Source organism: Ornithorhynchus anatinus, chromosome 18, assembly GCF_004115215.2.
Source record: "Ornithorhynchus anatinus isolate Pmale09 chromosome 18, mOrnAna1.pri.v4, whole genome shotgun sequence".
Lineage (NCBI taxonomy): Eukaryota > Metazoa > Chordata > Mammalia > Monotremata > Ornithorhynchidae > Ornithorhynchus > Ornithorhynchus anatinus.
In genome coordinates, this window is record NC_041745.1 from 8,149,934 (window position 1) to 8,175,911 (window position 25,978).

The 25,978-nt window shown below is 49.3% G+C and overlaps 1 protein-coding gene and 1 long non-coding RNA gene across 2 annotated transcripts in view; one reads left to right on the forward strand and one right to left on the reverse strand.

The window, feature by feature from the left end:
• The window catches only part of AGPAT3 (1-acylglycerol-3-phosphate O-acyltransferase 3), a 63,720-nt gene extending 38,429 nt beyond the window's left edge, over positions 1 to 25,291 (forward strand). Inside the window, exons 3-10 of the mRNA XM_029083129.1 lie at positions 11,347 to 11,573; positions 14,653 to 14,822; positions 16,227 to 16,388; positions 17,964 to 18,117; positions 18,922 to 19,024; positions 20,553 to 20,628; positions 20,883 to 21,081; positions 22,410 to 25,291. Coding sequence (XP_028938962.1) covers positions 11,396 to 11,573; positions 14,653 to 14,822; positions 16,227 to 16,388; positions 17,964 to 18,117; positions 18,922 to 19,024; positions 20,553 to 20,628; positions 20,883 to 21,081; positions 22,410 to 22,498 — 1,131 coding nt within the window. The 5' untranslated portion in view covers positions 11,347 to 11,395 and the 3' untranslated portion in view covers positions 22,499 to 25,291. The remainder of the gene's footprint in view (positions 1 to 11,346; positions 11,574 to 14,652; positions 14,823 to 16,226; positions 16,389 to 17,963; positions 18,118 to 18,921; positions 19,025 to 20,552; positions 20,629 to 20,882; positions 21,082 to 22,409) is intronic.
• Positions 11,802 to 25,978, reverse strand: part of LOC114818235 — a 32,009-nt gene continuing 17,832 nt past the window's right edge. Inside the window, exons 3-4 of the long non-coding RNA XR_003766078.1 lie at positions 13,194 to 13,484; positions 11,802 to 12,007 (exon numbers count right to left, since the gene is read on the reverse strand). This is a non-coding gene — a long non-coding RNA (uncharacterized LOC114818235). The remainder of the gene's footprint in view (positions 12,008 to 13,193; positions 13,485 to 25,978) is intronic.

Genomic DNA, 25,978 nt, shown 5'->3' on the forward strand with positions numbered 1-25,978 from the left:
TGCTTAACGAATACCATTATTATTATTATTAATAACAGGCATCAAATCCCACAGTTCTATAGTTTTAATCTACCTGATTATCTTTTATCTCGACTGGGCAGGGAAGGAATGGAATGCCCTGCTAATTCTGTTGCATTATATCTCCCAACCACTTAATGCAGTGAGAGCAAGTCAGTGCTCAATAAACACCATTGATTGATTGATGTCCATCCCACCCTCCCCAGGGCTTAATAAAATGCTGGGTAAATATTAAGTGCTTAATACATTTACTACTTTCATTATCGTTATTGTGCAACACCTGAAGCACTGAGCAGTGAAGCGACTTGTCCTCTTGGTCATGCAGCAGGCAAGGGGCTTGCAAGTGGCAAAGCCGGAGGTGATAAAGTCTCCCGATAAGGAAAGTCTCCCGATTTGCAGGGCTGCAACCTTTCCTCTAGGCCTCCAGCCTGCTCGATAGCACAAAGACTCAGCATGTAGCCCCTCACTCTTTGTATTGAAACGGTAAAGACTACATCTGGGTATCTAAACGTGTGTGTAGGCACTGACATGTATAAGTGTATTTTTGTGTGTGTGCAAAGTGTGGGTGACTTGCTAAAGTCTCAAGTCAACATTACATCCAGGTTTCTACCATTTTGTAGTTTAGGAAAAATATTTGAGCTACACTAGGGCAAAGATTGAATCTACCCTCAGTTTTCAGAGTGCTTTTTAAAGCTCCTTAACCTCAGAGCTTTAGGCACTTGATCAGTCTCATGTGTTTGGACATAAGTTTGCTCTTGAACGCCTGCTTAAAATTTAGGCCACAAAGCGACCAGCTTAGAGATTTAGAATGTCTCATTGATTAGTGGGTAATGAGTAGCTATGGGTTAATCATCTGACCAAGGTGCAGTTGTAAACCTAGGGTGACGTGATGCCGGCACTCAGGAAGTTTATCGAAGTTTATCGAAGTTTATCGTATCGGCATCAGTCAATAGTCTTCTTTGAAATTAAGAATGATATACTTTATCACAGAGGTTTGGGTTAAAAAAAGGGGTGTACCTTTCAGTCCAAAAGCTTTTTTTACTTAATTTTTATTAGAAAGTTCAGGGAATCGTAGCAGAGGGTAAATGAAAACTAATCAAGACAGGCATCTTAGGGATTTTCCCAATACTAGGGTGAATTGGGCCCCACAGCTGATTCTCGATCCCCTCAGTAAAAGGTGGGGTGAGAACAAATGATTGAAATTCACAGACAATCTAAATCCCTCCTGTTAGGGAAGAGTTTCCTCTCCTCCCTCTAACCCTCAACTCTGCTCCGGGAGAGGTGCTAATGGCCAAAAGGTGAGGTGCTACCCCCCCCCCCCCCCCACCTGGGGAGATGAGGAGGAGAGACCATTGACAGGGGCCTGGAGCCTGGAAGCCTTACCCTCAGGCGCCCCCCCCCACCCCACCCCCATCACTGTCCAAGAAGGCCCGTCCCAGGGTGTCCTGCCATTCCAGATTGGTGCTCCACTTTAAGAGGAAGTTGGAAAGTGCTGTCCAAAAAAAATAAATTGGGTTAAAAGTGTCTCCAGAGCAGGCCTAGAAGGCAAGGAGCAAATGAGGTACTTTGCATCTGCTGATTCAGAAAGGCAAATCTAAATCGACAAACTACCCCAGTTCCCTGACTGTGCCCCTTGAGAACTTAATCTTGGCCCTGTTGGGCCAAGAAGCAGAAGCAGAGTGGCTTAGTGGAAAGAGCCCGGGCTTGAGAGTCAGCGGACCTAGGTTCTAATCCTGCCTCTGCCACTCGTCAGCTGTGTGACTTTGGGCAAGTCACCTAACTTCTCTGTGCCTCAGTTACCTCATCTGTAAAATGGGGATGAAGACCATGAGCCCCACGTGGGACAATCTGATTGCCTTGTATCCACCCCAGTGCTTAGAACAGTGCTTGCCACAAAGAAATTGTTTAATAAATACCATCATTATTGTTATTACCCCTTGATCTGCTCTCTGCTTTCTTCCTCTTCCTCCTGTGTGGGTATCCCTCCCTGTCCCCTCTTCTTTTCTCCTTCCCCTTCTCTTCCACCTTTCTCATCTCTAGCTAAAAGGCCTCTGTTTCTTCTGACTTTATCATGAAGCATCCCTCCACTCCCTTAGCGAGGTTCAAGTAATATGTAGGTTAGTCCATCAAGCCAGAAGCACTTGGTAGAACCCTGGTCTATGCGTGATCTCAGTATTTGGTTCAAACAAGAGGGGTCTCTTAGCCCTCTCACAGTCTCTGGAATCTTAATTCCACACTGGTACTTGACTGCCTTGTTTCAAAAAATCGTGTGTATGTGTGTTGGGAGGGTGGGGTTCAAACAATTTATGAAGTGCGGTGTAATAGGAGGGTAATTCAGACTATTCTAGTGAAATCTGAATCACATCACCCTTCTTGCCGTGCTCATGATCACATTCTCACTGGACAGTATTGCCTTCTGCCACTTATTGGATGAAAAATCTGTTTAAACAGAACTGTGTTCTAGCTTTGGGGGACTTTATTCCCCCCTTTCAAACCGAGGACCAGAAGCAGCATGGTCTAATGGAAAGAGCACGGACCTAGGAGTCAGAGGCCCTGGGTTCTAATTCCACCTCTGCCAAGTCACTTAACTTCTCTGTGCCTCAGTTTCCTCTCCAGTAAAACATAAAACATTCCATGTAATGATTAGATCCCTTTTTTTCCTTCCTACTTAAATCGTGAGCTCCTTGTGTGACAGGGACTGTGCCCGGTCTGATTCGTCTTGCATCTACCCCGGTGCTTTGTACAGTGCTTGGCATGTGGTAGGCACTTAGCAGACATCACTGTTAATATATAACGTCATAATTCATTTAAGATGTGCCTGGTGCTTAAAGCCCCGGGTTGAATTGGCCACTTTGTTTCCTAATTGGTATCAAACTCTGGGAGTTCCTGCTGTGTTTTAGTCTTAGCACACAGACATAATTACCTGTGGCTAATGGAGATTTCAGAATTCAGGAGATGAATGAGTTTTTCAAAGCCCAATTAACTGAAAAATACAATTGGAAAAAAAAAAGAGCTGGACTGTAGCATTCAGCTCACCCCACTTCACCTTTGTTGTCTGAAGGGTAAATAACTTTCATCCGCAGCAAAGGGAGAAGCAGAGCTCACAAGGTGGTGGGATTTTTTTTTTCCCCTTTAGGAGGCAAAAAGCACCTTAGGAGCAAGCAACAATGAGAATGCAATTTAGTTCATTAAGACAAATGTGAGGAATTAGAGCCTCAAGAAATTGGAGCAAGAAGGGGCAGGAGCAGGTTGTGAGCTGAGTACGAGGAAGAAGCCCTTGCTGGGTGAATTAGGCATATTTTTGAAGTGCTGTGGGAGCTGAGGGTGGGTGAATATCAAGTACTTAAGGGGTGCAGAGCCGATTGCATAGGCGGTGCGGAAGGAAGATCAGGTAGGAGAGATGAGAGCTTAGTCAGGGAAGACATCTTGGAGGAGATGTGATTTCAGGAGGACTTTGAAGGTGGGGAGGGTGGCGGTCCGTGTATACCAAGTGGGAGGGAGTTCCAGACAAGCGGGAGGTGGCGGGCAAGGGGTTGGCGGCGAGACAGAGGTACAGTGAGTAGGTCGGTGTTAGAGGAGTGAAGGGTGCAGGCTGAGTGTTCTTTTTTTTTTTTAATAGCATTTGTTAAAGTCTTACTTGGTGCCAGGCACTGTTGTAAGCGCCGGGGTAGATAGAAGATAATCGGGATGGACACAGTCCCTGTTCCACATGGAGCTCACAGCCTCAGTCTCCATTTCACGAGAAGCAGCGTGGCTCAGTGGAAAGAGCACGGGCTTTGGAGTCAGGGCTCATGAGTTCGAATCCCAGCTCTGCCACTTGTCAGCTGTGTGACTGTGGGCAAGTCACTTAACTTCTCTGTGCCTCAGTTCCCTCATCTGTAAAATGGGGATTAAGACTGTGAGCCCCACGTGGGACAACCTGATTCCCCTATGTCTACCCCAGCACTTAGAACAGTGCTCGGCACATAGTAAGCGCTTAACTAATACCAACATTATTTTTTAGAAGCAGCGTGGCGCAGTGGAAAGAGCATGGGCTTTGGAGTCAGGGCTCATGAGTTCGAATCCCAGCTCTGCCACTTGTCAGCTGTGTGCCTGTGGGCAAGTCACTTAACTTCTCTGTGCCTCAGTTTCCTCATCTGTAAAATGGGGATTAAGACTGTGAGCCCCACGTGGGACAACCTGATTCCCCTGTGTCTACCCCAGCGCTTAGAACAGTGCTCTGCACATAGTAAGCGCTTAACAAATACCAACATTATTATTATTATTACAGATGAGGTGACTGAGCAGTGAAGTGGATTGATTTGCCCAAGGTCACACAGCAGGCAAAAGGCAGAGCCGGAATTCCAACCCAGGTCCTCTCCCCCCAGGCCTGGGCTTTTTCCACTGGATCACACTGCTTCTCCTGGGTTATAGTAGGAGATCAGCAGCTCAAGGAGTCCTGAATCATGAAGTAAAAATTTTCTCATCTCCCTTCCCGGCTATAATTAATAAAGGTTCCTGTTTTCAAGTTGAGCAAGTGGCCAGGCAGGGGAATACTTCCTCAAAACAAGAAGCCACACTTGACCAGCCGCTTTTCAAAACTTGTTTTCCAAATGTTGACTTCTTCATTCAGGGTCATCACGTTACAGTGTGGTGGCAATTCAAGAAGGCAGTTTCCGGATTATTCTTTCCCAGTGCCTACTTTGTAGACCTCCAGTTTTATTATCCCCACTGAGTCACAGGGGTGTTGTACCGAATCGACGGACTCATCTGTGGCCAGCTGGAGAATTTTGTCAGAAATTTCCTTTATTCTTCCTCTTTGCCTACTTTCCTTGGTGAGACCATTTCCCTCCAGGTGGTGTGGTGTAAGAGTTTGTTTTCATCTTAAACTTGTCCCTCTGAAAGGTTCTCATGCCAGAGATTAAGCTTTAGACCCCCCATTTAACCAAAACGTTCCTAATGGTCTCTCTGCAGTTGTTGATGCTCCCACCGTCTATCTCACATCAGAATGAACCACGTTTCAGGATAACTCTTGGGCAGAGTTTCTGGAATATTTTTGCGTTTGGGGAGGGGAAAAGAGGAGGAGGGACACGTTCATCTGACAAATAGATCTTCGTACATTCTGCCCCCTACAGAGAAAGGTTGTGACAAAAGTATGTCTCTGAAGAGAACTCATCATTGAACCACAGCCTGCGTATGGAACCAGAGCAGTTCAGCCGCAGCTTGGCAGGTGTGGCCGATCAGGCTGAGGCAACGGGGTGGTGGGGTGGGGGCGATGAGGCCGTCCAGTGGAGCAGGTTCAAGGAGATGGGATTGTCTAGTGGGGAACGTCTGGACCCGAGAGCCAGGAGCCCGGGGTCCAGTCCAGCTCTGATATCGATTGGTCATTTACTTAGCTCAGGCCATGGCAGGTCACCACTCTGGGTCTCCAAATCCTGTAATGCCACCATTCCCTTCCTCCCAAGGATGCTGTGAGAAGCGGATTGCTCAGTCATTCTTTCACTCAGTTCGTAAAAGCATAAATGGAAAGGGGCCATCAGTAGCCTATCAGGGCCACTCACCCTCAGTAGATGCCCGTTGATGATTAATGTTGTCAACTTTGCTCTCTAGAGTATTGGAAACAATCACTCACTGGTATTTATCGAGTGTTTACTGTGTGCAGAGCACTGTACCAAGCGCTTGGGAGAATATAATACTCAAAGTTGGTAGACATGTTTCCTGCTCTTACAAGGAGCTTGTAGTCTAGAAGGGGAGCCAGACATTAAAATAAGTTGGGGATGCGTCCCTTAGTGCTGTGGAGCTGAGGAGGGCCCGAGTATCAAAGGTTTAAAGGGGGCAAATCCAAGCGCAAAGGTGATGCAGAAGGGAAAAGGAGGGCTTAGTCGAGGAAGGCCTCTGGGAGGAGATGTGCTTTTAAAAAGGTTTTGAAGGTGGGGAGAGTGGTGGTGTGTCGAATATGAAGGCCGTGGGCAGTTCAGGCCACAGGAAGACATGGGCAAGCGTTTGGTGGCAAGGTAGACGAGACCATGGTACAATGAGAAGGTTGGTGTCAGAGGAGCGAAGGTTGTAGTAGATAATCAGTCAGCTAACGTAGGAAGGAAAGAACTGATTGAGTGCCTTAAAGCTAATGTGTTGTTTTTTTAGTGGTATTCCTTAAGCACTTACTACTTGTCAAACACTGTTCTAAGCACTGGGGGTACAAGTTAATTAGGTCAGGCACAGTCCCTGTCCCTCATTGGGCTCACAGTCTAAGTAGGAGGGAAAACATGTTTTTAGTCCCCATTTTACAGTTGAGGTAACTGAGACACAGAGAAGTTAAGTGCCTTGCCCAAGGTCACACAGCAAGCAATTCACAGAGCAGTTCCTCTGACTCCCAGGTCCGGGTTCCTTCCACCAGGCCTTGCTGCTTCTCAGTTAGGCCATGCTGCTTTTGTAAGGAGTTTCTGTTCAGTACGGAGGTGGATGACCCACCACTGGTGATGTTTGAGGGATGGGGAGATATGGACTAAATGAAGATTGAAATATGGACAGAATGAAGTATGGACTGAAGTGGGGAGATATGGAAGGCAGGGAGGTCAGCGAGGAGGCTGATGCAGAGTAGTCAAGGCAGAATATGATAAATACTCAGATTAGCATTGTTAGCAGTTTGGATGGCTATGAAAGGGCATATTTTAGCGATGTTGTGAAGGTAGACCCGACAGAATTTGGTGACACTGAATATGTGGGCTGAATGAGAGGAATCTTATTGAGTCGTGAAGTTGGGTTAAGTTTGGGTGGAATAAAATTATTTTAAGAATCATCTTAAAGGAATCCGAGTAGGCATATTCGGCCCCTGTTTGCTGCGTGTGTTTGCCTTTCAGAGACGAAGCCGCCGGCATATGCGTGGCTGACTAGGCCAGTATGGGACCCATAGCCCTGGCTGCTTTAGCAATAAGCTCTGTGGTGCGTCTGCAGCAGTGACTGCCAGCTGTCAGCCAGGATACATCATTTTCTCAGACTTGGTTTTAAGGCTTAGTGCCCTTAAAGGCTACTGCTTACCCGGAAGGTTTCGACAAATTTGCGGGGCTGCCGACTTCCTCTAGTTCCTCTTCCGAATGGCACCTGATTCTCTTTCGAGTTATGGAAATGTGGAAGGAACACCAATTAATGACATCGGCTGAAATAGCCACAGGTTTCCTTTCCTAGTAGGCCACAACCACTTTTCAATCTAGGCAGTAATCAGTCTTCAAAACCTTCTGTTTTGATCCCAACCCCACTAAATCACCCTTAATGGATGTGTGGGCGAGGTAACTATTAAATGTTGGTGGGGATGCAATGAACGTACCACGGAGGAAATCAGACAATTAGATGGCTTTTTGCAAAAGGGGAAAATTGAGTCTTTAGGATCAGTAGATGGGGTGAGGGATGAAGGAGACAAGGGAGCACCGAGTACATTGCTTTATCAGTCTGCTGGAGGAGGAGCCGGGGGGAGGGGAGGGTCTTCATCTCCTCAGATAATGTGAAACGAACTTATGTAGACAGTCATAATAATAACTCTGGTATTTGTTCAGCACTTGCTCTGGGCTCAACACCATGATGCATACTAGACAGCCAGATCAGGCACAGTCCTTGGTCCGCATGGGGCCCTCGGTGTAAGGGGGAAGGAGGCAGCTTTTTAATCCCTGTTTTACAGGTGGAGGAAAATTAAGTGACTTCCCCTAGGTCCCAGGCCCCTGTTTTTTCCCCTAGGCCAGGCTGAGTGGGAAGAAAGCAATTCAGGTTTTGGGGGAAAAAAGACCAACCCCACATTGAATGAAGGGAGAACTGGGGGGTGTGGAGAAGGGACTCCTGACCTTCAGAGGCAGAATAGTGATCTCGTATTCACCCCAGCTCTCCAGCAGTGTCTACTCTCCATGAAGAACCACCGCCCCCATCCCCGACCAGCAGTTAAAGATCTTCAAACAGGAAAGCAAAAAGGAGGTGGAGAAGCCCACCCCAGCATATTAACCTCTCTTTGGGTCCTCTATTGGAAGGGAGCAATTTGGCAGACTAGATTATTGTGAAATTCATTGTATAAAGATCGTTTACAAAGGTATATTCAGTTATACAATAAGCTACTGGGGCCAATGGAAGGTGGGGTTTTTAATGTTTTGGGGTTTTTTGGTGTCTTTTTTTTAAATGCGTGAAGAAGTTGGTTGCAGAAAGATTTTATTGGGTGGCAAATCTGAGCTTGGTCACGTGACCTGCCAGTGGGCAATCCTGATAGCTGGCTCTCAGCTCCACAGCTTGGCAGCCCATAAAAGCCACGTCCTCTCCCTGTGGTTGTGGGCCCGAGGGATGGGGAATCCGTAAGTTTCAGGACAGCCAATTTCTCAAGAATCCCCAACCAGGGTGACAAACTCTTCCATTGAATCTAAATCTTGGCACGTCCACAGTGGGCTTAGAACAGAGCTTGGGGCCCCGAGGGTGCCCAGGGAACACAGACTGAACCTGCAGCTTCAGCCGGTCCTTTCACCGCCGGCGGGCATCGAGAACAGCTGGGCAACAGAGCGAGGGAATTGGGAAACGGAGACCAGCAGTGAGTGCACTCGCTTTTCCAGGGATGACTCCTCCATTCCGGTGACCTCGCTGGTTCCAGAGCCCAGGTCAATAGCTACCAGACTAGACTGTAAAATCCTGTTGGGCTGGCAAGGGATTGACCAACTCTGAGTACCCAAGCGCTAACACAGTGCTCTGCACACAGGAAGCGCTCCATAAATATGGTTGTTCGTTTGACACTTCCCTTGGTTTATGGCAGTATGCCTGCCTGAGAAAAACTGGAGTTGTCAGGTCAGTCCCACTCCACCTCCATCCCCTGAAAGTAGGCCCAAAGCGATGACTTGGGCATGCCTGTGGGAAGCGATGTGATGTAGTGGAAGGAGCGCAGGGCTGAGAGCCAGGGGCCCTGATTTCTAATCCCAATTCCGCCACTTGCTTGTTCGCTGTGTGACCTGGGGCAAGTCACCTAACTTCTCTGGGCCTCAGTTTCTTCACCTGTAAAATGGGGATGCAGTACCTGTTCTCCCACCTCCTTAGACGGTGAGCCCCATGTAGGATAGGGACTGTGTCCCATCTGATTGTCCTGGACTGACTCAGCACACAGTAAGCACTGAACAAATCATCAATCACCTCATCAATAGTTCTTATTGTTGGGGAGCAGCTCCCGGGCCCCATGAGGGGATGGAAGATTCCAGAGCATTAGCAACCCGACATGCCCGAGCGTGCGTTCGACTTATAGCAGTCAAGCAGGTGCCTGGACTGGAAATGACTCGGAGGAAAGTGGAAGCTTTCTTAACTGTCTCAGCCGCACCTCATCTCTGTTAATACGCTTTTTTGGGGGTCAAGGCATTAAAGCCAGCCACGTTCCTCGTTACGGCAAAGCAGTATTCCCACCCCACTCTCTGGTCTAAACAGATCCGGGAGTTCTCGGCACTGCTGCTGACCGGCCAGTGTCCCGACCACCGTTGCCCTGCCTCTGAGTTGTTGATCAAGGTTTGGCACCACCTCTCCTCACCCTGGGGGTCAAAGGTAGTTGGGGGAGAGGGACGTCAATGAGGAACTCGAAATAGAGAGAATGAAGGGGGAGAATTGGAGCCCAGGTCCCCTCCTCCCTAATGAAGCCGGGGGTATGGAGGGAATGGAAGGAAATCAGGCTGCCGTCCTTTTGTTGCTGGGATAAAAACTCCGATAATTCACCTTTCACAAAATTGAGCAGTCCTCTTTGTAAACCGTCCAGGGCAGGAATATTAGTCAAGCATGTGTCTGTGTTTGGTGGGAGGGGCCACAGGGGGGTGGGGAATTAAAGAAGGGCAGGGGAGGAGAGAGATGTGTTTGGTTGCATGTAGTGTTGGCTGAGAGTCCTGGCAGGGTGGCTTGGGCTTAGTTTCTACCTCCCAGAGCCTGCCTAGACGTGATCTTGAAATACCTTCACCTGTCAACTGGGGACAGACAAGACCGGCTACTCATTTCGATAGCCCCGGACGATACAGGAGAGCCAAGTTAGCACCTTGAATCTGCCTGAAAAGCTGGTTGGGGTGTTCGGTCCGTAACCGATGGAGGAAATAATGAAAAGAAAACAATCGATAGCAGCTCACCAGCGCATCTTCCTTTCCCCTTTGCCTGCTGTCCGAATTACATCCCAGGAAAAAAGAATTGTCTTGTCCTGTGCAAGGAGCACCTCAGAGTCATCACTTGGGGCAGTCTATGGCTCGGGCTCTTTTTAAGTGCAAAGACAGGATCCTTCACGGCACATACGGGATCATCCGCCGAGTGTCAGAGCGGAGCAGAGTGGAGTGGGTCTCGGAGAGACAGGCCCCATCCCGGCTCCTGTGGCACTCTGACTGGGATAGCCAGGGCCTGGAGGAGCACACACTGTCTTAGCAGAGAGGAGCAGGGAGGCTCACCGGGAACGGGCTTGATTCCCCAGAGATCAACGTTGTTATCGCTAAACCCGACTTTTGCGGGGGAGATGTGGAGGGATAGACAAATCATCTGTAAGCCCGACTCCCTACTCCCTTTGGTTCAGGGGACGATCTGATCATTTTTCTAGGGCGGGCCTGACAAAGTCTAGGGATCTGGAACAGGAGTTTCTCTGTACTGATCGAATCTAAAATCCTTAGGCCAAGCTCCTGGAGCTTGTAAATGATTGCATGATTGAGGGAGATTATTCTGATTGCACTGAGTATTTCAGTCGACCTGGGACTTTATAAATCCTTTGGAGCCCATATGACTCGAGAGCCCAGACTCAGCGAAGCAACTGTGCTTCAGTAGCAGGATTAAAAACCGAAGGGGTAAAAACAAAACAAAACATGTGCCCAAGGTTTGACGGGCATCACAGACCACTGGTCCTCTGGTCCAGGCTGAAAGTTCCCATGTGGGAGTAAAGAGGAGCAGAAAGCTTGACGGTTCTGAGTTCCATTGTTATTCTTGCTGTATGTGTTACCGTATTAGTGAGGATAATTATGAGCAGAAAGAATCGCCATTCTGAGTTTCATTATTATTAGGGTATCATTATTAATAGTGATAATCATAAGCAGAAGGTGCTGCACTTCTGAGTTTCTTTATTACTGTAGGATGTAATGTTATTGTTGTTAATTGTGATAAAAGCAAAAAGTGCAGCAACTCTGAGTTTCCTTATCAGGGTATTTATTAATAATAATCATCAGCAGGTGTTGCATTGCTGAGTTTCTCTAACATTGTGGTGTCTATTGTTGTTGTTAATAGTGATCACTATCAGCAGAAAGTGTGGCAGTTCTTGAGTTTCTTCCCCGACATATCTTCCAACCCCAAGTCCCACAGACTGCAAGTAATGCCTCTTCCCGTGCTTTGCAGGACGCTGGTTCTGAGCGAAGGCCCTTGCACGCGCTCCTGAGTGGCTACCATGGGCCTCCTTGCATTCTTGAAGACCCAGTTCATCGTGCACCTCCTCATCGGCTTCGTCTTCGTGGTCAGCGGGGTGATCATCAACTTCATCCAGCTGTGGACGCTGGCCCTCTGGCCAATCAACAAGCAGCTCTACCGCCGAGTTAACTGTCGCCTTTCCTACTCGTTATGGAGCCGTGAGTGTCTTGCAGAGTTTTGTTTCTTCTTTCCCAGGAGGACCATTTCCCCCCGGCCCCAGCCCTCTCTCGGGCTACCCCTTATTAATAATAACAATAAAAACAGTGATAATAATGATAATAGCGATATTTAAATGCTCACCTCATGGCAAGCAGTGGGGTAGAAATGAGGTCATTGGGTCGGGCACAGTCCCCATCCCACGTGGACCTCACAGTCGAAGTAGGAGAGAGAAAGTGGATATTTAATCCCCGTTTCCCAGATGAAGAAATGAAGACCCAGAGAAGCTAAGTGACTTGTCCAGAATATCCAGGAGCAGAGAGAGTCTCTGCTGGGGCCCGGTCTCATCACCGGCTCTTCCAAGTCGGTAGCGCCCGTCCTGCGGTGTCCAAACACCACATGGGCTGTTGAGATGAAACCGGCCACTTCTGAAGGGCTGCGGGGAAGATGGGGAAATTAAATCGTTCTTTTGATGATGCCAGACCCCACGAGACAGTCCTATTTGGAAGCTTCTTTGGGTGAGCACAGGTGGGTGACGTGCTGTGTACACACAGCGTCTCCGGGATGCCGACTCCAACAAACAAAAGTAGCGGGGACGGCACAAAGCACCTACAGTTTTGACAGTTCCAATTTTCATATCGAGTGAGAGGACTAAATTACCCTGAAAATCTGTGATGGCCAAAGCTTCAACATATAGTGAGTGCTAGGAGAACCAACCACCCTGCACCCATAGACCCCAAATTTCCCTACTCTGAGGGAGTACACGTTAATTTTTCAGCCCCATTCCTAGATCTGTGTTGATTTTGCCGGAGCCCTGGCTCACTGCTGATTTTGAGAAACTTCTGGGGTTTTTTAAATGGCATTTGACAAGCGCTTTCTAAGTGGCAACACTATTCAAAGCGCTGGGGTAGGAATAAGTTAATTAGGTCAGATGCAGTCCCTGTCCTGCATGGGGCTCACAGTCCAAGGAGGGAAGGAGGACAGGTATTTAATCCCTGTTTTCCAGTTGAGGAGACTGAGGTACAAAGTCACCCAGCAAGGAATTGTCAGAGCTGGGATTAGAACCCGGGTCCTCTGACTCCCACGTCCAGGCTCTTTCCACTAGCCCAAGCTGCTTCTCCAAGCCATTCCTAGGCTTCCTGGAACTAACAGTTGAAACTGGGGGGGAAAAAAACACCAAACCCACTTAAATTGTATCAGCGAGATAGGAGTCCTCTGGGGGAAGTTATCTTTCACACTTTTTAGTAAAATCCAAAATGCAGTGGAGGAAAGCCTGGCTATGGAATTGAACCCCACAAGATCTGACAGGCCCCCATTCTCGGTGAAGGCTGTTTTGTGGTAAAAGGTGTACCTGAACCCCCACTAGGACAGAAGCAATGCCAAACACATTTCCATCTCTGCAGAAGATGCCTGACTGCGAGTGAAAAAAAAGTTGGATTTGTCTGGGGTCTGGCGCCCAATCTGAAAGGGGAGGGAATGAGGAAAATGCCAGTCCAAGCAGAGGGGGAGAAAGTGAGGTTGCTGCTTTAGAAAATGATAAAGAATTGGCCTTTCAGGCAAGTAAAAGGCCAAGGAGTTGGAAGCCCCAAAGTGTGACTTCTTATTCAAAGTGGCAGACTCACCGATTCACTTAATGGGTCGACTCCAAGGACTTTAAATGGGTGAGACCTGATCCGGGGGTACTCAATTAATCCTCCGCCTCACCTCCGGGAAGCCTTAATGGTGCCAGCCAGAAGTGTCGATCCAGGACTGTAGGCTTCCGCTGGCTCTGCCCATCGGCTTGCCAAGCGAGCGAGGCCCACGGTGGCCCTGACCAAAGGAGACACCGGTGTGTTGTGGCCACCCTGCGGTGGGGCTGCAGTCGAGGCTGACTTCCGTGACTGCTGATTTCTTCAATCAAACCGTCATGGTATCTAAATCGCCCCCAACAAAATGGAGAGGGTTTGGTCAGGAAAGTTTATGCTTCCAGTGCTGGAAGGCCACTTTGTCCAACCCAGTGTTTCCCGTCTGGGCGCTAGTCAGACCACCCCCAAATGGTTGGTTTCCTGTTTTTTTTTCTTGTCGGTCTCCAGAAGAGGAGAGTGAAGGTGATAATAATGATTGTGGTATTGGTTTACTGTTTACCTATGTACCAAACACTGTGCCAAGGGATAGCATAGGTAGGATAGAAGCCAGCTGGAAAATGTCCCTGTCTGACAAAGGGCTCATGGTCTAATAACAATAATAATAATGTTGGTATTTGTTAAGCGCTTACTATGTGCAGCGCACTGTTCTAAGCACTGGGGGAGATACAGGGTAATCAGGTTGCCCCACATGAGGCTCACAGTCTTCATCCCCATTTTACAGATGAGGTAGCTGAGGCACAGAGAAGTTAAGTGGCTTGCCCAAGTCACACAGCTGACAAGTGGCAGAGCTTGGATTCGAACCCATGACCTCTGATTCCCAAGTCCATGCTCTTTCCGCTGAGCCACGCTGCTTCTCTAAGTAGGAGGTAGGATGGGATTGAATTCCCATTTTTCAGATGAGGAAACTGGAGCGCAGAGAAAGCCCTCAATTTGCCTAAAGTTACACAGTGGGTAAGCGGTAGAGCCGCGATTAGAACCCAGGTCCTCAGGAGTTTAGTCATCCTCCTCCTGTGGTTTCACATCAGTTTTTCTTGCTGCAGGGTAACTAGGGCCACTATTAAGTCAGTCCTCAGCCGCCGCCTCTCTAGGTGAAATAATTCAACTTCTTGTAGACAGGGATGATGTCCATTAACTCTGTTGTACTCTCCCACGTGCTTAATACAGTGCTCTGCGAACAGAAAGCACTCAGTAAATACTATCGATCGAATTCTACTCCTATTCTCTGAAATTCTGCCCATTTCCCCCCACTTAGTGGCATCCATTAACCTAGTGAACATGGTAAAATTATTGATCAAAAATGTTCATTAGCCTTGAACCCAGGTGGGACCCCCTAGGGGCAGTCTTTGATTAGGTATTTCTGATTGATCAAGGAATCATAAACTAATGGAGATGAAGGGGATTTCAATGGGCTTTCAGTCTCGGTTATCGGTTTCTCTGTTTGCTTCGTGTTCCCCAGAACTAGTGATGTTGCTGGAATGGTGGTCGGGCACAGAGTGCACTTTATTCACGGACCAGGCCACAGTGGACAAGTTTGGGAAGGAGCACGTGGTCATCATCCTCAATCACAACTATGAAATCGACTTTCTGTGTGGCTGGACCATGTGCGAGAGGTTCGGCGTCCTGGGGGTGAGTGCTGTCTGCCTGGCCCCAGAGCCGACGGTGCCCCCCGCTGATCACGGTGCTTGTGACTCCGTGCCCCTGGGTGGGTTTCGGGGTGTGGATCTATATCTGTCCTCCCTGAAAGCTCGGGACCAGCCAGGGGCCGTTGAATGACCGAGTGGTTGCAAGCTCCTCGACGTCAGGGATCGGGTCTACCTACTCAGTTCTGTTGTATCCTCCCAAGCACTTAGCCCAGCGCTCTGCACACAGTAGGTGCTCAGTAAATGCCTCCATTAATGGGTTGTTTGGTAGTTAACAGGTAGGTCATCCCTTGACCAAAAAGGCATAAGGCAACCACAACTTCCCTCTTACAAGCCAACCACAACTTCCCTCTTACATGCGCCATCAGAAAACTCCGTCTCCTAGCTATAGCAACAGCAGCAGCATCTATTGAGCACCCCCTAGGAGCAATCCACTGTACTGAGCGCCTGGGAAGAACAAAACAAAGCGACCCGGTCCCCGCCCACCCAGAGCCACCCTCTAATGGGGGAGGCAGACATGTAAAAGTATTTCCATACGGAGTAATCAAAATCAGTAATTGAATAAGCATATTTCTGATTGACCCTTCACTAAAGGACATCTGATTGTCCACTCCTCATGGGGGATGGGTGAGGTTACACAGTGCTCCTTGACCCTCCCCAATGGAGCGCCTTGCTGAGGCAGCACTGCGGGTCAGAACATTACCCCATAAGACTGTGGGTAAATGCTGAACAATTTTGGCAGTTTCTCCATTTTGCTTCCTCTGGGGCTCCTGGCTTCTCTCCACTTTAGCCCTCCCTCACCCCGTTTCTTAGGCCTAACTGCCGTGTTCCTCCCAGTTCTCCCTATGTTTCCCTCACCCTCCCTCTTCCCTTCTTGTTTGAAATCAAAAAGGACCCTGTGTGTGCCTCCCGTGGGGCGGCCACCCGCCGCAGGTGACCGCACACTCAGTTCTCCCAGAACTAGAACCTCCTGACGAAGCCCACGTTAAGGAATGCCGGCCTTACAGTCCACCCGCTTGGATTGGCGCCACGAGACCTGTCCACCACCGTTTCCCTTGGTGCTTCCACCTCCTCCGCGTTCTCACTTGGCAGCCGTAACATGGCAAAGTGAAAACGTGCCAGGAGGAGAAGGGCATGCGTTCTCAGTGCCCGGCGCAGGACGAGGGATGAGTGGCAGCTGGGAGGGTGAACAGCAGTAAGCACCGCCCCCGGGCTTTCCGATTAAATCTGACCCACGGAGATATTGCCAGGCCCTCGAGGAACAGGGCCGGTGTCTGATCCCCATCTGTGTATTTTTTCCGTGTTTGGAACAGGACTCTGCACACAGTAAGCACTTAATAAATACTATGATTACTACATTGATTTTTCACCTTTTGTTTCTTTTTCACAGAGCTCGAAAGTTTTGGCTAAGAAGGAACTGCTCTACGTGCCCCTCATTGGCTGGACGTGGTACTTTTTAGAGATTGTTTTCTGCAAGCGGAAATGGGAAGAGGACAGGCACACTGTGATCGAGGGGTTGAAACGCCTGTCCGATTACCCCGAGTATATGTGGGTAAGTGTCCGAGGTGGCTAGCGCACTCGCCAGGGATTGGGAGCCGGTGCACATCCATGTTTAGTCCTGAGTCGGTCAGTAACCCCCTAAATTGGGCGCTAACTTTTTGAAAGTTCATTAGCGGCAGGCCAGGGGAGACAGTCCCAAATTCTCCAGCTCGAGCAGAGGTTCTAAGTCTTTCAGCCCCTCCCTGAGGGTTGGAAGCCAGGGATCTATCAGTCAGTTGGCGGTATTCATTGAGCGCTTCCTGGACTAAGCCCTCGTGGGGGTACAGACCAACGGAACCGGTCGGCTTGGGCCCTGCCCACAAGGAGCTCCCCGGAGAGAGTGGGAGAGGGTGGCAGGAGTTGGATTCTGCTTTCAGATGACCCTCCGGCCATCTTGGGGCTCCTTCTGGCTGGTTCTGCTCCAGACCCCCCCAGCAGCTCTGTATTGGCGAGAAGAGGAGACTGAGGCCTTCCCATGGCCTCCCCCCATCCTCCCCTCGGCCCACCTCCCCTTCGCCCCAGCTCCCCTGGGTCAGGAATAGCCTGGTCACGGACCTGGTTCCAGGTCCGGTCCACAGACCGTGGTGAGAAACTGCACAGTTTCTACATGCCACATACAAACTCTGAGAAGCAGCATGGTGTAGTGGGTAGAGCACTGGCCCGGGACTCAGAAGGTCATGGGTTCTAATCCCGTCTCTGCCACTTGCCTCCTCTGTGACCTTGGGTAAGTCACTTCACTTCTCTGGGCCTCAGTTACCTCATCTGTAATGGCGATAGAGACCGTGAGTCCCATGTGGAACGGGAACTGTGTCCAACCCGATTTGCTTGTATCCACCCTAGAACTTTAGTATTGTGTCTGGCACATAGTAAGCGCTTAACAAATATCACAGTTATTATTATTACAAACCCCATTTTGAGTGTGGATTTTTTTTTTCCTCCCAGCATAGAAAGCACGCGCTGTCTCTCTCCTACCTTTCTTTCTCTCTCCTGCCTCTCTCTCTCTCTCTTTCTCTCCCTACTTCTCAACAGGATTTTACTGTCAAGAAATGGAAATAAGCCTCCTTCACATTCAGAATAGGTGGGCAGAGGTTCAGAGTGTGCGGTGGATTTCCATCATAGCTCTGAAGGATAGAAATTGGCCTTTAGTGTCAACCCTTACAATGATTCCAGCATTTCTAACGCTGAGCTATCGCCGCTATTAAGCCGAAAGCTTTTCGTATGTTCGACATGTCTTAGAGGACAAGCTGCCACTTAAAAAGACACCTTGAAATTTCCTTTCATCTCTGCAAGTGTGTGCTTCAGGTCCTTTAAGAGCCAACCAGACATTTAATTATCTGCTCTGGAAATGAATTCCAAACAGCCAAGGTGCTGAATACAATTCTGGAATTAAACCGTCCTCTTTGTAGGGACGTCACCCAGAAGCGTTGCTCTGATATCTGCGATCTTAAGGAAAAAAAGCTGCATGATGGGGAGACGAGCGGCGGGGAGGGAGAGAAGAGAAGGAAAGACTCCCTCAGACTCCAGTTCTCTGCACCATCTTCTGCCCAGCTACAGTACAGTTACCTGGTTTTCTCTGTTCCCATCTTAGTTTCTCCTGTACTGTGAAGGGACTCGTTTTACGGAGACAAAACACCGCATCAGCATGGAGGTGGCTGAATCGAAGGGGTTGCCTAAGCTGAAGTATCACCTGCTGCCTCGAACCAAAGGCTTCACCACGGCCGTCCAGTGTCTCAGGGGGACGGGTAGGTAGCAGCCTTGGCCACGGCGGGGGGCCGTTTGACCATTCGGGCACCCTCTGTCGGGTGGGAAATCAGAAGGGTCCACGGGTTTGGAGGGGTCCATGTTTATAAAAGGAAAATGGCGACTCAGAATGCTCTGCAGGTCTTGTGGCCTAGTGGAAAGGATTCAGGGCTGGGAGTTAGGAGCCCTGGGTTCTAATTTCGGCTCTGCCACATAATAATAATAGTATTTGTTAATCACTTACTATGTGCCAGGCACTGTTCTAAGCACTGTGGTAGATACAAGATAATTGGATTGGACACAGTCCCTGTCCCACACGGGGCTCCCAGTCTTCATCCCCATTTTACAGATGGGGTAACTGAGGCCCAAAAAAGTGAAGTGCCTTGCCCAAGGTCGTGCAGCAGACAAGGGGTGGAGGTGGGATGAGAAACCCATTACCTTGTGACTCCCAGGCCCATGGTCTATCCACTAGGCCACATGTGACCTTGGGTAAGTCACTTCATTGCGCCACAGTTTCCTCATGGGTAAAATGAGGATTAAATATTGTTCTCCTCTCCTGTTAGACTGGAAGCCCCAGGTGAGACAGGGACAGTGCCGACTTGATTGTGTGGTATCTACTCCAGTGCTTAGCACAGTGCTTGACACTTAGTAAGCATATAACAGATACTAGCATTATTTTTCTCTTTCTTATTTGGCCCGGGATACTAAGTCGGTGGGTTCCAAGTTAAGTTTGGAGGGGTTGCGTGACTGGGCGGCCCTTAGGCAGGCAGGGGTAGATAATGCTTGGGTTTTCTTTCCTTTCACAGTTGCAGCTGTGTATGATGTAACACTAAATTTCAGAGGAAATAAGAACCCATCTTTACTGGGGATCCTATATGGGAAAAAGTACGAGGCAGATATGTGTGTCAGGTGAGCAGGGTCCGTTTGTGAACGTCTGGGGTGATCCCATTCGGGTGGTCGGGTGGCCAGTTCTTTGGGCTCTGGTCCTCCCTTCCTATCCCTAAGCCCCCCTCTCCGAGGGTCTGCCTCCTAGGCAAGAAACCAAGGGTGAAATGGGCAAGGGCACAGTGGGTTCTGCGGCCGCCGAGGTCTCGGAGATGCTCCGTCCGTGACCACATCCATCCTCCCGACTGGCCGGCCTGCAGTTCGAGCCGACAGGTTACGGGGCGAGGCTGGCGAGCGCGTGCATGGTTTGGCGCAAACCATCACAACTACTGCAAGGACCACTCGTGCACCTGTGCTGCGGTGCTCGACCCTTCCCCTTTTAACTGTTGATGTCTGAGCAGCGTGTGTCCCGAACGGCCAGGGACCTGAAGCTACAAAGCAGACCCCTTGTCACTTAGGGTCTGGAAGCAGCCATTTTCAACCCAAAATCTGGCCTACCCTCCACCGTTGAGGATATCACATAGATTGCCGCGTATAAGGCATGATTTCCCCGCCCAATGACCACCATCCCTGGAGGCTCCAGGTTTAGGGATCTGCTTCGAGGAAGGAGGAGGGATGGGGAGAGGGAGGGAAGGCAGAGAGTGCTCCCTTCTTCTCCTCGCTCCTCTCCCATCACAGCCCAGCCCACACACTTCGCTCCTCTAATACCAGCCTGCTCACAGTGCCTAATTGTCATCTCTCATGCCTCCCAACTTTTTGCTTGCACCCTCCCTCCTGCCCACCTGGAAGACCACCATTTTCTCCCCATCTTCAGAGACCTTCTGAAATGACTTATCCTTAGGAGGCCTTTGGTGACTGTCCTCTCACCACCCCCATCCCCCTCTCTTTCTCTCTCATTCATTCAGTCGTATTTATTGAACACTTACTGTATGCAGAACACTGCACTAAGCGCTTATAATAGTGATGGTATTTGTAAGCGCTTACTACGTGCCAGCCACTGTACTAAGCACTGGGGTGGATACAAGCAAATCAAGTTGGACACAGTCCCTGTCCCACGTGGGGCTCACAGTCTCAATCCCCATTTTACAGATGAGGTAACTGAGGCACAGAGAAATAAAGTGACTTGCCCAAGGTCACACAGCAGACAAGTGGCAGAGCTGGGATTAGAACCCATGACCACCTGATTCCCAGGCCCGGGCTTTATCCACCAAAGCACGCTGCTCTCTCCGCCCCCCTTCTCCTCCTCTCCCCCACGCACCCCCCAACCTCCGGGTGTTGAATTTTCACTCAGGTCATAGATCCCCTCCGCCAGCATAGCCAGACTCCTGTCAGGAGTGTCATCTCTGAACAATAGGTGGTTCTGCTCTTCCCACCCTTCTTATGCCAACAGAACAGAAGGGACTGGGTGTCAGAAGGACCTGGGGTTGGGGGGAACAAACACCAGAGACGGTGTGTCGGGGTTCAAGTTCACCAGCAGCGCACCCGGGCACTACCATGTTGCAGGTAGCCAACTGGGAGACTCACTTTGCTTTTAATCTGTCCGATGAACTAGGCGATTTCCACTGGAGGATATCCCACTAGATGAAAAGGAGGCGGCAAATTGGCTCCATAAACTTTATCAAGACAAGGTAAATGCACTTTTTTATTCTGAATCAACACCTGGTTCCTTTGGGAAAGAGGTCCCGAAAGAGTGTCGGTAAGCAGTTCAAGGGAGTGAAGTGCTGGGTGTGGAGAGTGGTGGGGTGGGGGAGGGTCCCCCGAGTAGACAAGAGAGCTGGAAGTGCTGGTGCGGCGGCTGGGGGGCGTGGAAATGGGGCAGATGCTGCGGTGAAATTAAACTTTAAAGTACGGGAAAGGAACCTGGTTTCTGTGTCCTTCCCAGGATGCCTTGCAAGAGATGTATAAGCAGAAAGGAGTTTTTCCTGGGGAGCAGATTAAGCCCACGAGAAGACCGTGGACTCTGCTGAATTTTCTCATGTGGGCCACCATTCTCCTTTCTCCTCTGTTCAACTTCGTGTTTGGTGTCTTCGCGAGCGGTTCTCCCCTGCTGATCCTTGCATTCTTGGGGTTCGTCGGAGCAGGTAATGGAACTTAACAACAAAGAGCCAACGGACGTATCCCAGGGTTCCTGTCGGGAAAATGACTAGGGGAGGCTGTTTTTTGTTCAGAGCATTCTTGTTCTGGGAGGAGCACCACCTCGAGTGGGCGACCGAGGTCTATCTGGACAACTTGGTGCTGCTAAAGGCGAAAGCCTTTGAAAATTCAAATGGGATTTAGTAATCCTTCAAGTTCCGTTTGAAGTGTTTTTCATTTTAGCTGCAGAATTCACGTAGCGGCAGCTTGAAGGATTTTCTCTGCCTATTCCACTAGTGGGGCTCATTACAAGGAAAAATGATCCTAGGAACCGGGGCTTATCATCTTAGTCCCTCTGAGGACCCAACCAGCGTGGGTCTCTTCTCCTCACCCCCTCTGACTTCCAAGGTTCTTCTTTGCCGAGAAACACGGTGTTGGGGGAGAAGGTGATGATAATAATTAAAACTGGCATTTGTTAAGCGCTTATTGTGTGCCGAGCATTGTAATGAGAGCCGAGGCAGATACAAGAAAATCAGGTCAGATACAGTCCCTGACCCACATAATACTCACGATTTTAACGGGGAGAGGGACCAGAGGTTGATTCCCCATTTCACAGACAATGAGACTGAGGCTATTAACGTCTGTCTCCCGCTCTAGACTGTAAGCTCACTGTGGGCAGGGAACTTGTCTACTGGCTCCATTGTATCGTGCTCTCCCAAGTGCTTAGTGCAGTGCTCTGCACACAGCAAGTGCTCAATAAATACCCTTGATGTTGCAGTTAGCGCGGCCCTGCTGCAGCCCTCGTTACCCATTCAGAGGGACGCATATCATGTCCCCAGTTCAGGGCCACATCCCGCGCTCTCCGACTAGAGCAGGAGACCGATAACCAGGATTGAGAAGCAGTGTGGTCTAATGGATAGAGCTCAGGCCTGGGAGACAGAGGACCTGGGTTCGCATCCCTGCTCCACTACTTGTCTGCTGTGTGACCTTGGGCGAGTCACTTGACTTCTGGGCCTCAGCTACCTCATGTGTAAAAGGAGGATGAAGCCTGTTAGTCCCATGCGAGACAGGGACTGTGTCCGATCTGATGAACTTGTATCTACCCCACCGCTTAATTCGGCTCCTGGCACATAGTAAGTGCTTAACAAATAGCATTTTAAAAAATGAAAAAAACAACAAAAAACAAAAACCAGTAGCCCATGCTGATTTGCAAAAGCCCTTTCAGCACCCTCTGCTGCCATTTTGCCCCAGAGCAGAACTGATTTTCAGGGACGGAGGAGACCTTGGCATCTAAGCACCTTTCCTGATCCTTTAATCTTGTTTTTCTCTCCCAAAGCTTCTTTTGGAGTCCGCAGACTGATAGGAGTGACCGAAATAGAAAAAGGCTCCAGCTACGGAAACCAAGAATTCAAGAAAAAGGAATGACTTGAACCTCCTTAAGCAGATGATGTTATCCAGTTCACTTCATTAAAAAGACAAACCCCCCAAAAACTCTTAGAAACTTTCTTTTTCTTATTAACTGGTGACTAATAATAACAAAACTGGAGCCAAGAGTCAAGCATTTGGAAGGATCAAGAGAAGATCGACAGCATCCTACCTGTGCACATCTTAGGAGCATATCGGAGTTTGGGGACAAAGTCTGGGTTTGCACAACCGGGGACGTTTGGCTTTGGTGGTGGGAGCTGGGGGTGTCGGACAGGGCGGTAGGTATTTCTTCCGATGACCTGTCCCTTAGCGGTTTGCGCCTAAGAATCCCATCCTTACACGAGGAGGTACTGGGACACTTCCTCTGTGTTAAGCTCATCTAGTCCTTGTTTTCACACTGGTTATTTCAGCCGCTTTTCCCCTCTCTTCTCCCCCATCAGTGACTCTCCCCGACCCCTCCTGAGAAAAAGGGCCCCAGCTTAAATGATCGAACTGGTGTTACTACAGGGGAAGTTGTTGGAAAAAAAGGATCTAAATCCCTGTGACCAGAATCTAACCGGACAAACCCCTTTTTAATTTTTTTAAAAAGAATATCTCCACCCCACCCAGCCCCCAGGCAGTGCCATTGAGCTCCTGCAAGGCAGACCCCCGAAGGCAACTGTGATAGAGTTTCCCCCCTACTGATAAGCACACACTGTCAGATGGATTAAGGACCCATCACTTCATTTCACCAAGTCCCAGCGTCCGCTCCTGGCTCAGGTTGATGCCTCGCCATAGGGGGGTTTTGGTTTATTTTTCCTTATTTCCCCATGAACTCTGTTGTGTATTTATGCCTTAGGGCTGTTTTTCTAAAGCGAATTGTATCCTTGAGAACTCAATCTGTGAAAAGACGTTATCCTCGGTTATTGTAAGAGTTTATTTCTCCTTTCCAGGTTGACCCCCAGAGGCCCCATCCTCATCTACTGCGGTACCCAGGCCAGGGTTGCCTGTCCCAGCCGGCGTCAACTGGCCTTGTGGGCCAGTTGGAAACTGATCACCGGTTTGAGGATTGAGTCAGCTTCTGGCGGTCAGAGAAGGGGGAAATGGGAGGGGCTCAGCTTCCACAGAGGCTGGAAGGGGAAAGGCGCTGGTCATGGCTGCTGGATATCTCCCTTCCCACTTCCCACTCCCCAACCACGCCCCCATCCTACCCACAGAGCGCGCCTCCAGGCCGGTTCCTCCCTGGATTGCGGGTAGGCGAGGTGCAGTGAGCCTTCCTCTTCGCTGGACTGGGTTGTCATTTTTCAGAGTTATTTTTCATTCAAGGAAACGTTCACAAATGTGCTCCTGCTGCTTTTTTAACCCCTTCTCTCTCCAGGTCTAAACATGTTTCTGGAGACAGCTGCGTGGGCCGTGGTGGCAGGGCATCTGCGGAAGGAGGCTCTCAAAGGAACCGCTGACCCACATTACTCTGTGTCATGGGATCAGTCACTAAAGCGTGACTCCCTCATTCCAACCGGTAGCTAGGGATGAGTGAAATATTTTACCTTGTCGTGTCGTAAAAGTCAACCCCAGGACTCATCTGTCTCTTCCCTGAAATGTTTACTCTAGATTATAACCTCAAGTGAAAAATTTTGTGGCATACTTGTTCTTTGGGTTGGATTTGTGGTTTAAGTGGTCCTGGATTGAGAGGTTGGTGCTGGGGAGGAAGAGGGAAGGGGAGAAGAGAGGTGAATGAAAGGATTTGGGATCATCTCGCAGATGTCATTTTTGTTCACTCTTTTGTTGGTATCATCCACCTCCAGCTAAACTCTGCACCACTCACCCAACTGTCAGCAGGTTCTCATGCTACTAGCGGCAGACACCACTAGTTCTTTGCCCCCCAGCCTTCTTTGAAAGAAGGAGTTGAGAGTTTCCTCTGTCGTTGAACCGGGACTGAACGTGGGCAGGATGAGTTTGTTGTGGGGAAAAACAGGACAAGAAGATGAGGGAAGAGTGGGAGGAGAAGGGAGAATGGAAAAACTGAATAGAAAACATGTTGCAATGCTTGTAATCTTGCTTTCCACTGAAGATATGAACCTCTTTACTTGATTTTTGGTTGGTAATTAGGCAGGGGAGGGGAGAGACAGCATGAGGAGTAATAAAGGCACATTATCATTGGCCAATTCTCTTCTCTCTGACTTGGGAGCGGTCATTTGAGATTGGTCGGCCCCCACCTGAACTCAAAAATGGGTCTCTGTCTCTAAGACTTCACCCCCTACTTTCGGAGAGCATGTTCAGCCCTCTCGTCCATACCAATAATCATGTGAACGGTGAGTGAACGGATCATGCCCGGCAAAAGCGGGGAGACGCTTTTAGATTTGGTTATGTTTTCTGGTGTCAAAGTATACTGATTTTGTTTATGTGTGTTTTGAGAGTGCGCATTTCTACCATTCTTAACTGACAGCTGGAAAGAATGGAAGGAAATAGCCAACAAAGCCAGTGAAATGGAGAACCCTTACAGGGTACCTTTATTATCACATGGAAAATGCAAAACTAGTTGTCACGCTCCCCCCACCCCCGGAATTGACCTTTCCATTTCTCTCTTCAGATGGGTTGTTTTCGTATTTCTGTTTTCAATTATCCTCTGTATAAATTTACACTAATTAGATGCCATAAATGACTAATGAAGACCGGGAGGTCGAGTGAGAGATTGAAACAGTGGGAGTAGGTTTTCTCTCTTCCCCCAATTTCCTTCTGATAGAATAGAACGCAGCCTGTACGTCTGACTCCCAAGCCCTCCGAGAGCAATAATAAACTGTATCATGAAATTCATTTTTGGTCTTTAATTTTCACCCACTGGCGTCCACAAGGTTCCACGGTCTCTTTAAAACCTGTGGGATGTTAAAGGTGATGTTAAGGGTGGCAGCTAGCCTTCCCTGGACAGGAGGAAACTGGAAGAGCTTGGATCATTCCTGACAATCCGAGCTAGGTCTTTGTGGCTAGAGAGGCTGGGTGGAGTGACCGCCACGTGGATGGGAATCCCGCTTTGGGACCCGATGACGTCCATGAACATCAGCTGACCTCAATCAACAGACTTTGCCGATCCTCCCCCAGCCCCACGGCTACCTCTGAGCTGGGGCAACTACCTTGTGTTCCTCTGGCAGGCACTGGAAGGCTTTGGCTCCCATCGCTTGTGGTTTGCCTTTCAACCCGCTGCAGCAGGAGGGATTGTGGCTACTCTTGCATTTCACTGGCTTCTACAAGTTCAAGTACATTTCTCAGGCACCAAGGGCAAGTCCCTTGTTTTCCTCTAACTCATCTCAAAGGGCTTCGCCCACTCGGTGAGCGGTCCCTCTAGGCTCGGACTTTCTTGGTTTTGTCACCCTTGATCTCTGCGGCTCACATCGCGGACGGGGGGAGTTGGACTGAGTCTTGGGACACGCTCCCGAGTGGCTCATGTGATTACTTGCCACCAGCTTTTGCTCGGCTTGCTCAGCTCTGTTGCCTTACATCCAGACC